This window comes from Eumetopias jubatus, unplaced genomic scaffold (genome assembly GCF_037043125.1).
Source record: "Eumetopias jubatus isolate StellerSeaLion01/CBP00866 unplaced genomic scaffold, mEumJub1_p1.0 scaffold_14, whole genome shotgun sequence".
NCBI classification, from domain to species: Eukaryota; Metazoa; Chordata; class Mammalia; order Carnivora; family Otariidae; genus Eumetopias; species Eumetopias jubatus.
Window position 1 is genome coordinate 103,647,386 of NW_028274820.1, and position 12,357 is coordinate 103,659,742.

At 38.1% G+C, this 12,357-nt stretch overlaps 1 protein-coding gene across 12 annotated transcripts in view; it reads right to left on the minus strand.

Annotated features, from left to right (window-relative positions):
- KMT2C (lysine methyltransferase 2C) overlaps positions 1–12,357 on the minus strand; it is a 271,413-nt gene that overhangs the window by 45,556 nt on the left and 213,500 nt on the right. For 9 of the 12 annotated variants that reach the window (XM_088018219.1, XM_088018221.1, XM_088018228.1 and 6 more), the window contains 7 exons: positions 10,559–10,663; positions 9,074–9,211; positions 8,859–8,891; positions 8,604–8,753; positions 3,157–3,289; positions 2,693–2,907; positions 913–986 (listed from right to left, as the gene is read on the minus strand). In XM_088018219.1, coding sequence (XP_087874345.1) covers positions 913–986; positions 2,693–2,907; positions 3,157–3,289; positions 8,604–8,753; positions 8,859–8,891; positions 9,074–9,211; positions 10,559–10,663 — 848 coding nt within the window. The remainder of the gene's footprint in view (positions 1–912; positions 987–2,692; positions 2,908–3,156; positions 3,290–8,603; positions 8,754–8,858; positions 8,892–9,073; positions 9,212–10,558; positions 10,664–12,357) is intronic. The other 3 variants (XM_088018229.1, XM_088018225.1, XM_088018227.1) reach the window with 2 other exon arrangements.

Genomic DNA, 12,357 nt, shown 5'->3' on the forward strand with positions numbered 1-12,357 from the left:
CTTTACCTTACTACAGTCAAGCTGAAACAAAAACAAGGCATTATCAACACATCAAAAACATTATTTTGCTTTACCCACGCAATCATTACATCTGACATATATGCACTGAAAGCCATGCACTGAAGGCCAAGTCAGAAACGCATGTTTTTCAAAACTATACTGTCCATTTAATACGCTTTTAAAATGGAAGCAAGGATTTGGATCCAGTTGACAATCTTAATTTGGCTTTTTGGGAGAAAATAATTCACCATCTAAACGGTAACTCTTATTATAAAATATCCTGACTATTCCTCACAAAATTCATGTTTCAAAAGCTCTGTAAAGGCATCTAGGTATGTCTCTTTCAAGATACACAAAGATTCTTCACTAAACCTAACACAAAAAGAGCTTATTATGGAAGAAACTGAGGTACGCTAATGCACCCTCAAAAATCAGTAGTCTTTTGAAGAGATAAAAGAATTTTAAAGTGAAATGAGGGGCGCCTGGGTGGCTCAGGTGGTTAAGCATCTGCCTTTGGCCAGGTCATGATCTCAGGGTCCTGGGATCGAGCCCTGCGACCAGCTCCCCGCCGAGCGGGGAGTCTGCTTGTCCCTCTGTGTGCACTCTCCCTCTCTCAAATAAATAAATGAAATCTTTTTTTTTAAAAGAGTGAAATGAATTAAACATGCTCCTGAAATAACTGATTTCAATCTTCAATATCCTCGTTCTATTAACTAGCTTATGAAAACACCACATTCTGCCTTAAGACATAATGAATTAGGAAATCACTATAAAAACAAAATTGTTTATTAGCTGTGCAAGTATTAATATGTGTTTTGTGCAATGGTAAATCTTTTTATTAACCTAAGACAATAAAAATAAGGTTCAGGTATTGTGTTTAAGAGTATGATACATGGGAGTTTTGGTAAATACCACGTAAGGTGCTCTTTCCTGTGAGCTCGCTTTTCTCCACAGCTTGGCAATCTGCTTCACTCTAGTAGCCCAGTCTGCAACACAAAAGCATGGTGCACACATTTACAGAGCTGAGTCAGGATACATTGCCACATGGTGCTGACAGCTCAACTTAGTCTGGCTGTGTTCTCATAAAATGAGTAGCCCTAAGTTCCATTCTTTGTATACCATAAAATCCCAGGCACACAGTAGGCCAAACAAATATTTGCCGAATGAAGTATTGCCTTATTAACCATCTCACTTGTAGAGTGGGGAAGCTTTATTTTTTTTATTTTATTATGTTATGTTAATCACCATACATTACATCATTAGTTTTTGATGTAGAGTGGGGAAGCTTTTAAATCAAAGGGGCCAGCAGCCAAAATAAAGTTAAGCCAAACATAACAAGTTCCCTCAACCATGTAAGATGCTACCAGAACCAAAGCTAAGAGTTTTGTAAAACATCTGTACTCAAGAGAAGTCTATCAACCTGACCAAAAAAAGTAATAATTATAAATAAGCATCTCACCAGCATTTGTACACAACAAAGATATGGAAAACTAACAATTTCAAGCCATTTCCATGAAATTCACAGCGTCAGGATAGTAAACAAAATGAAATATGGGTGAAATCAACAATGATAAATGTAGAAATGATTTAGCCATTAAAAAAAAAAAAGCTTCAAGACAGCCAATGGAAATGGAAATGAAAATGGTGACATATGAACAGCCTTAACATGGTATCTCAGGAGGTTCTAGAATCACACAGTAAAATTACTAAAGAAAATCACTTAAAAAAAAATCATAGCTCTACCCTGAGGATAACTTATATTGATACAAAGTGACTTAATAGAGCCAGATATGCTCATCTGTAAACAGCAAATAAAAGTGGGATAAAACAGTATTTGAAGAGTGTGTACATTCCTTTAACAGATGACCCTGTACTAAACCACTGATTTTTATTGTTGGATAAGGTAGCATTTATTTCTATATATAATGAATAAAGTATCACAAAGAGGCACCTAAGAGACAGGTGTCATCTGTAAGAAAATCTACTTCTGGGTAACGCCCTGGTAATTTAAAAGAGGTATGTGCTGATAGCAGGGAAACTACTATAAGACAGCGTGAATGACCTTTTCCGTCCTGGTCTGTCTGGCCACGTAAACTCACCATAATTAACCAATGTTTGGTTACAAATATTCTATAAATGACATTCCACTAATCCAAATAGTTCATCCTCTGGTTAATCAGAATTTTCAAAAACGGTGCCATTACACCATCTGACTTTTTCAAACAGACTGGACAGATGGGGAGTAGGGGAAATACTGTTGAGTTAGCTTGGTTGGGAACAGACTCCTAGAATGGAGGTTGATTTAGCCTAACAATACTTGTGACTAAATGTTAAGTTTCTGTTCTAGGAATTTTTCTTTTTCTTTTTTTTTTTTTTTGCAGAGTTACACATGTAACCCAACACTGAGTTCCACATTTAGGAAGACTGCTAAGAGCTGGAAAATAGATTATTTCATTAACTGAAATTAACTTTTAGGAAATATAGAAATGGATACAGAGTCTAGGACTGAGAAAATGCGAGACGTTTCCAGACACCTACGGAACCTTCACACTGTAGGCAGTCATGTGTACCCTTCACCAGACGAAATTTAGTGCTGATGCATGGACTTTCTACTATCGTAACAAAATAACAAACAGGTATTACATATGCAGGAAAGCTGGTAACAGACAGCAATACAATATCCGTGAATTACCAGGGAATTCTTCCTTTAGGCTGGGGAAATTAATGTTTGTGTAGAGAACCGGGGCTACTGTTGCCATTTCACCCAGAGCCTCCTCCTTCTCCCACTTCAGTGTACTTCTCTGGGCGTTTGACATTGTATCGTTTTCTCCTTCCCCCGTGGGAGTGGATGATGTCCAAGAGCTGTTAGGATCACTTGCCATTGGATTAAATGCTGGATTTTTATCCCTGGGAAATAATAAACAACTTGACTTCATACACATAAAATTACTTTCTAAATACAATAGTCAAGTACAATTTCATTAAGACCTCTTCTTATTACAAAGTAGCTAAAATGTTAGATAATTTTTAGCCAAAATCCCAATATATGTAACATACACTTATATAGTGCACAGCAACTTAAAACAGACCAATTAACATTTATATAATAAAAATTAGTGTAACTTAAGTTTCCATGGAAAATGAAGCCTATGCTACCTGGCATCAGTGTAAGGAGATTGTGCTATGGCAGAAAAAGCTCCCAATCCATTTCCAGGAGGCAAAGAATTGTGCGGGAGAGGAGGACTGGGTCCGATGAGGCCGTTCATGAGTGGTATCCGGGAAAAAACATCTTAAAGAAGAAAACACTTCAGTCTGCATATTATTCATAAATAATAAAAAAGCAGCTTATTTATAAGTAATATTTCTAAATAAAAATTTCTAGCACTCTTTAAAAGTAGAATTTTTATTCCAATATTAAACTAAAATACTGCATAAAGAGCAATTTTTGGTTATGATATTTTGCAATATGGTCTCTGTAATTCTCTCTACTTCATCATGGTATACTGCAGATAGCATGTGTTTTGGAGTCTGATAGCCCTGGGCTTGAAGCTTAATTTCTGCTACCTGTTAGCAGAGAGTCAATTACTATTTTTTCTTTTTGAAGATTTTATTTATTTGTTTCACGGGGGGGGGGGGGGGGGGGGACACAAGCAGGGGGAGTGGGAGAGGGAGAAGCAGGCTTCCCGCCAAGCAGAGAGCTCAATGCAGGGCTCAATCCCAGGACCCTGGGATCATGACCTGAGCCGAAGGCAGACGCTTAACGACTGAGCCACCCAGGCGCCCGTCAATTACTGTTTCTATAACATGAAGGTACTCTGTAATGTTACTGACACAACGTGCATGGAGTTCTCAGCACATGCCTGGCATGCAGTGAGCTATTCAATACGTATTAGCTCCACAAAAAGAATAATTCTCACAGCAAATGCTAGTACATTTTATCAAATATTCTTTCTCTTCTTCATTCAAAATTTAAGAACAGATGGTTCTTTACATTTTACTCTTGTTGCTATTAATACAAAAAACTATCCATGACTCTTAAATTGGTACATGGTCTAAAATTGTTTGGAACAAACAATATTTCATCTACCATATCCAATAGATGATTATTGTTAAAAATACATACATTCTGTTTTGGGCCTAGTTTTCATTACTGTGCTTACAGTTTCAGTGCCCCCCCCACCCCATTTTAACTCTCATTCCAGCTTATTCACAAGCTTCAAATCCCTGATCGTCGTCTTTCTAAACAGCCATTAGTCAAACCAAACAAGACCACCTTGTGTTTCCCCTAACTCTCCTCAAGCTTATAACTCCAACCTTGATTATTAAGATTTTCTACTGGTCTGAACTATTGAGGAACAGCCAACTGTCCTTATCTGCACAGTTTTCTGCACCTTCGAAAACCTCCTCCCAATTTAGAGACCTACTCTGAAGTAATAAATGCATGGCCTCTGTTGCAACACCCAGAACAACACTAGGAGACCACATCCACATCACCAATCAATGATACAAATGGAAATACAGTTACAGAGGTGGCTAATACTTGGCCCAATTGGTGTAATGACAGAGAACTCCTAACAGTGACTTTGCCATGCCATTAGAAAAAAGAATAACCAGCAGCAGTGTCTCACCCACATATTTTGTACTGCATGCTGTCCTATCACCTAAACCAGATCCTCTAACTGGAACAACAACTGAGTACAGACAGCTCCAGTTCCTATGTGAGGATATTGGGGCTGATTACCAGGAGGTCTGTTTTCAGGATTTTGTCTCAAGGACTTCTAAGAGCTATCTGACTTCCAAGTTAAGGCTTATTCTACTAAATGGCAGAGCTGGGCCCAATGGATCAGAATACTACAGTGACAAGTGTCTCAGGACATCTACGCTCACTTCAAGGATGAGATGAGGAAGCAACATTTCCGCTTTTCTTCCAAGTAGAATGTTACCTCTATTTTCAATTTCAATGGAAAGTAGGTTCCATTAAGGAATATGAGGTTTGACTGAAAAATGTCAAATGTCTTTCATGTAATTAAGACAAACAAAAGCTGCTTTTTTGGTAATGACAATGTGATCCACATCCACACTATCTTAACCACAACATGACCATATCAAAACCGTTCATAATAATAGCTTATTAAGCTCTTCACTATATGCCAGGCACCGTTCTGAAAGCTTTACATGTACTAACTCTTTGATCCTCACAACCACCTAGGAAATGGGTTATTACATGTAGCTCCTTTGAAGCAAAGACCCAGAGGTTAAATCACTTGTGAAGGACACAGAAGTAAATGTAAAGCATTTTTCCTTTATTACTATTTTAATTAAGGAGTGGTGTCTCTGTCTGTCTCTCATCTACCATACCAACTCAACCTGATGTGTTACCAGCTTATAAAAGTAATCTTTTTCAAGGCATCAATCACAGTAATGATAGAAAAGTTACTTCACTTAACCTTCAGCTAAAGTGATTTCAAGTTACTCTATCTCAATCTTGAAATTTCCCTTCTCTACTTTCTGACTTTCTGTATTACTGTTGACATTACATTCTGGCATCCTTCCTTAACCACTCTTACTGAAGTTACTCTATGGAAGATTTCCAACAATTTTACTGTCCAATGAAACATCTTTCAAGCACTCATCCTACCCGACTTTATAACCTATCTATCTCTAAGATCCTATGCGTCTCATGCAGTCTTCATCACTGTTTTTTCACTTTCACCTAACCCTTAAGAAGGAAAAAGGAACATATAATTGCGTATCTAATATAAACCAGTGAGTTAAGCATATAACTCATCACCATTTAATTAAAGAGTTGTTCAAGATTCTATACAGCAGTGTGCTCTCTTAAGAAATCTCACCCTTCCCACAACTCCAACTAGTGCCACCCCACACGCAATTTCTAAATTTTCACCTACATATAGCCTTGAACAACTGCAAGTAAGCCTGCCTGTAAGTCAGAACAATGTATATGTCCCATTTCTAACAAACTAACAATGGTCTAAAACTAAATGTTACACTTCTGCTGCCCTCTAACACACACAGACAGACACACACACACACACACACACACACACACACACTCCTCTCTGTTCCGTGTTTTTAGTTTACAGCCTGATTACCTGTAGGCAAGCCTGGCTCACATATAGTCTAATTCACTTTGTGGCTCACTTTTCCTTGTATCTTACAGCCATTCAATAGCAGAGTCCTACGTATTCTAACATCACTGTCTCTCATATCCATTGCTTCTTTCACTTAGCACTGCAGATATATTTACAAGGCATGGAACCCGAACTTTCACTTAGTCCCAACCACAATAAACTCATTAGTACAACCCTTGTTGTTTCAAATTCATCTCCAGGACTGACAGCAGTGCGACCCTGCCAAAATGTGTAACCCGTCAGGTCATTTCACTGGTGTGAGATCTTGGATAGCTCTAAGCAAAAAACCTGCAGAAGAAAAGGCCAACTGCCACTGTCTATTTTCACAGCCATTTACATACAATCTCGACCCAATGTGCATTTTCTACTTTTGCTCCTTAAACACTACCCACTTACTCTTCTCCTTTGCTCTGGAAAATGTTCAAGTTGCCATTATTGAATATCTATGTGCCACTGTGTATGTGGCCTGATCACGTTTTGTCCTTAAGAATTATTATTCTTTGAAACATGACTTGAAATCTTAATGACTCTCAAGGTTCTACCTGAATCATGGTCAACTATGATATAAATTAGCTATATACCTGAAAGTCTACAATAGTAGGATTATAAACTCCTTTGGGTTAGCAGTCTCACTCATCTTTGTTATTACATATAAGCATCTAACAAAACAAAGGCATCCCTTCAAAACCTTTCAAAAATGAGCGTACACTGTGAAAGGATTTAAATAATGATAGTAAGATTGTTTATTAAAAAACATATCTTGGGGCACCTGGGTGGTGCAATCGGTTGAGCCTCTGCCTGATTTCGTCTTGGGTCCTGATCTCAGGGTTGTTGAGATCAAGTCTTTCATCAGGCTCCGCACTGGGCATGGAGCCTGATGATTAAGATTCTCTCTCTCTCCCTCTGCCCTTCCTCTCTTTCTCTCACTTGCTCTCTAAAATAAATAAATCTTTTTAAAAAATTGAATCTTTCGGGTGCCTGGGTGGCTCAGTCAGTTAAGCATCCGATTCTTGATTTCAGCTCAGGTCATGATCTCAGGGTCATGAGAATGAGCCCCACATCACATCGGGCTATGTGCTGGGTGTGCAGGCTGCTTAAGATTCTCTCTCTCCCCCCCTTTCCCTCTGCTCCTACCCTAACCCCCTGCCCGTGCACGCTCTCTCTCAAAAAAAAAAAAGGCATCTTTAACTGATTTGATTTCTAAAATACATACTTTCCATTTCAGAAAACATGAAGATAGGGGTTTTTTTTTTAATATGTTGAGAAGAGAAATACTAAAGTGTTACATTCTTAATCATTAAGAAAACATATGGGAACAATTAAGACAAGCACTACTTATGATGAGTCTGTTTTATCCAAATGTAAATCACATGTTTAGTCTAGCAAAAATCAAGGTAAATTTATGTTTAGAGGCTAAACTGGCAGAAACGAAAATATTTTAATTATGTGCATTATGACATTTTTCATGTATACATAAAACTGATAGTAAAGATAACATTAAATTATTTGCATATTTCAGCACTTATACAAAAACAGTGTAAGGGTTTATAAAAGTATCCTTAAATTACTTAATTCAGTATATCATCATGAAGCAGTGACAACAGGATGTAGAGATATGACCCTACGCTCAAATCGCCAAAGACCCACACCACCCCAGAGGACTCCAACCACCCCACGGGAGAGTCCCACACCTGCGGCGCCGTCTCCTCACCTACCTCCACAAAATTTAAGTCTAGGTTGTCCAATCTCAGCTCTCCAGAAACAGAGAGAAATTAAAGCCTTAAACTTATCTAGCAACTAGTTACGAGTAGGTAGAAGAAAACTGATCAAACAAAGAAGGCAGATTTCCACAAAATCGGAGATTTGAAGTTGACAATGGAGAAAGGTGGCAGATTTACTCTGACAGGATGTGCTGTGCACACACTCCGTGGCAGAGGAGACAGTGATGGGGAGGGCATGGCCCTAGCCTTCAAGGGCCTCACAACCTGAAGGAAAAACGGTAACTACCCCAGGAGGCATCTGTGTTTGTGCTACCTGCCGCAATGGAAAGACAGGGCTGGGTGTGGGGGTGACGATCCACTAACTCAGGAAACAGAAGGGAAGCTGAGACCAGGCAGTCAGGCATGTGTGCGTGGGCGGGGGGGGGGGGGGGTGTCATTCTCCAAACGTGTGTGCAGGAAGGGCTGAGTGAAGGGGAGCCAGACTGGCGAAGGGCAGCAGGGAGGCACTGTTCTCCCCACTGCCAGTAAAAAGAGCAAAAGAATTCTGGTGACAAAGGATCACAGAGGGCTGGGGAAGTTCATGGAGATAGGTGAATGAGATAAATTCAGATTAAGTATTGTTCCACTGCCATAAAAGAGGGTTTTCTCCTATCAGTTTGTATACATTGTTTCTAAGGGACAAGGCTGATTTGCTTTAGCGAAGGCACATACGCTGCATGAGTGTACTTACAAAACTTTTCTAGAGGTGACATACCCTGACTGTGTATGGGCACCAGCTGAGGCGCTGGGGGCGGGGGAGGCTGTGGTAATGCAGCCGGCTGAGTGGTCGCAGGACTAAGCACAGCAGTAAACAAGTCTTCGACATCCTTCCCTCCAAGCTCTGTGAGACAGAATTACAGTGATAGTTGGATTAAAATAAAAGACTATCAGAGCCAAAGTATATGGAATGCCATTTTCATAAACTCGAAATACAGAACACAAATACCTGGAATTTTATATAGCTTTCCAAGAATTGCTCCTAGGATAAAATAAAGAAACACAAATATTAACAACTACCATTTCAACGTACTGACACAAAATAGCATTTGACACAGAAATGATCAGAAGAGAAGTTAAATTATAAAGAAGCATGCAGAAATCTTTGAAAATCATATTTACTCATGTCTTTTAGAAAGCCTAGATGTAGGGCAAATATTTTACCATCTGTGACCATTTTGTCTAGCTCAGGACTGAGGATTCCATCTAGCTGCTCTTCACTTAATGGTCGTGAACTCGGATTGACACTTGGCTGAGGCAAAGAGGACGGATCATCAGCGACAGGACCGATGTCTACTCCAGCTAGAGGAGCAAAGTAAACAGATTACAAGTGAATTCTGAATATTCAGTAAAATGCACAGCACTATTTACTTTCATTAATACACAACAATATGATCAAAATAGAGCAATGAAAAGTTTGTAATTATAAATTAATCATGGTTTATATCAATTTGAATAATCAGTAAAAATCAGGCACAATGTATTTATAAACTTAGGTGCCACTTAAAGTTATATTTTAATTGAAGTAAATACATTTCCTGAGGAACAGAAGAACACACCTGGTTCTAAACTTCCACAAAAAATAAGCACTACATCATTAATATAGTAATCTATAAGAAGATACGATATACAGGATTTAAGACATAAGTGATTGCTTTAGCTTGGAAAACAGTGGTTTCCAATGTACAGTTCGACTATCACCTATAGTGTGACAAAGGAGGGATAGACTTTCACATAAATTAATGAAATGTTGTAAAATTCTCAATGTTTAGTAAACTATCCTTTTGTGAATAATTTCAACTACAGATCATATTTTGGAAATATTCTGTAGTCACAAAACAAGATATAGATTATGTTTATAATGTAACATGTTTTATTTCATACAAATTGGTTTTCAGGCAAAAATCACATTTAAAAGTGGTCTATCATCTACTTTATCATGCTTTCTCAATATTACTACTATTAAAAACTAAAATTTAGTCTGCCCTTATATGATCTTGTATTAGGAACTAACTCTATAACATGTGGGTAATATTATAAATTACATATTAAGAAGAATAAAATCATTCACTTAAAAAAAAAAAGAACTACTGATAAAGTCATCCAAAGCACAGCACAGCTGTACCATGCTTTAGCTGCACGCACAAAGGGAAAAGCAAGTATGGATTAGTGACAAATTAGCGCTATAACAATATGCATGCACCTACAGGCTGTTTCAGCTGAAATCACTATAAAAAAGACTACTTCTAGTCAGCCGTCATCCATTGCTCAGTTTCTTACCAAATGGAAAAGGTGAGCTCTCAACCTGGAAAGTGCATAAATCAAGACCTACAAGACCCAAACCAAATAAAATGGATGATTACCACAGGGGTGGGAAGTGAGGAGCAATGCAAACAAAGGAAGAAACAAGATACAGCAAGACTGCAGGGCGACAAGCCTTAAGTTTGATGCAATTAGAAAGACAACAGAAATTAACTCGCTATTTCCTCTCCTAAAGCAGAAAAGCTGAGGTAGATCAAATAAAATGATGAGTTCTTTGACAAAGCCAAAATAAACTCTCTTTCGGTTTCAAAGACTAAACTTGTTAGACACACACACACACCTCATTGTATCATAAAACAGACACTAGACAAATATAGACATATATACCTGAATGATCAACTGATTTTGCAAGGTCATCTGAAATTATTCCAAGAATGTCATCATCTGTGTTTAAGACTTCAGAAATATCAGCTAAGGGGTCATCAGTCGTACCTAAGCATAGCAAGTATATTTTTAAAGTCTCAATATTGTCCTAGACATTAAGTTCTAAAACACACTCACTCATTCAACCGTTCACTAAACATCTAGACTACAGGAGATGCTGAGTTAAGTGCTAGAATCATAAGATTATGACTTCTAAAATAAGGAATTTTTCAAAGAAAACACACACCAATGTTTTGAATAACAAAACATTAAAAATTAAGACTTTTTGTTTTGTGACTGTTCATTAATAAAATTAAAATAAAGACCAGTAAGAGAAATAAAGGCAATAAAAGTGAAATAGAATGCTATAAGAAAGCAAAAAAAAATGCATTAAGAAAGTGGCATCTCTAAAAGTGACATCTAGAAAATAAAATACAGAAGATAAATATCAAAATCAAATGCATTATTTAGAAATTCCTTGTAAAATATAAAGTAGGTACCATCTAGTTAGATGCCCACTTCCAACTTTGATCTTAATACTGATTCATCATTCACTCAACTTATTCAAAAAATATTTCAGTATCCACAGAATTATGTCTATGGATTATGTTAACAGGCATTGTTCCAGCCACTGGGAATTCAGAATAACCACAACAAAGTGCATGCCTACTTTGTTTACTTTCTCAGAGAGGTTAGCAAATAAATGATTGCAGTGTTAAGTGCTAGAAAGGTAACAATAAGGACAAAGGATTAAGAATAAGAGGTGGAGATGATAAAGTATTAGATAAAGTCATCAGGGAAGACCTTTTAAAGGACATGACCAAGGATAAATGTAAATGAAATAAGGGAGTAATATGCATAAAGATGGAGAGAACACTCCAGGCAAAGGGAAAAGCAGATGGAAAGACAGGAGCAGTTAGGGTTTTGCCAAGTGGGGTCAGTGTGGTTGACTGCAGTAATGAAGGGAAGGAGTGCCGGAAATAAAAGGCAGCTAAGTGAGATTACGTATGGTTTTCTAAGTCGTGGTGAAGACTGAGCTTTACACTGAAATATAAAGCAGCATGGGAACTTGTTGGAAGGCTGATGGCTAGAAGGGATAGGAGTGATATCTGAAAGGGAAAGCGCTGGCTTCCAGGTGTAGAACAGACTGGGGCAGGTGGCGTGGGGAGTGTTGGCAGCAGGGGAGGCCTGGAGATCAGTCCAGAAGCTGCTGCTGTGGTGTGAGAGGGGGCGACAGCGAGCACTCTGGAGCAGGAGGGAGAGTGGAGGGAAGACATGGTTGACTTTGGGCTACATTTTGAAGACAGAGACAAATTTGTGGATGTATCCACTGTGCAGTGTGAGATAATAAAGAGTCAAGGAGGACTCCAAAGTTGACTTCTGAACTCATCAGTAAGACAAAAGGCTAGCTTTAATAATTATATTAGACACTTAAGAAACATCTGCATTTTTTAATCTATGTCAACTGTGTTTTTACTTGGGGGAGGGGGGAGACAAAATAAAGATCCAGATCAAATACCCCTGTGAGACACAAACAATCTTGTCCCACTAAACGTATACTTCTCAAACAGAATCCATACATAAGAATACTGTAATTTTTCAAACCAAAAACTAATGTAAATTAAGTGCCAAATATCTGTAAAGTTTTTAGAGAAATAAAATTACTTCAAGAGTATATCTCTAGACACTTTAAGGGGAAAAAAAATCTGAATTCTTTCAGGCAGTGTGTGTGTGCGTGTGTGTGTGTGTGTGTGTGTGTGTGT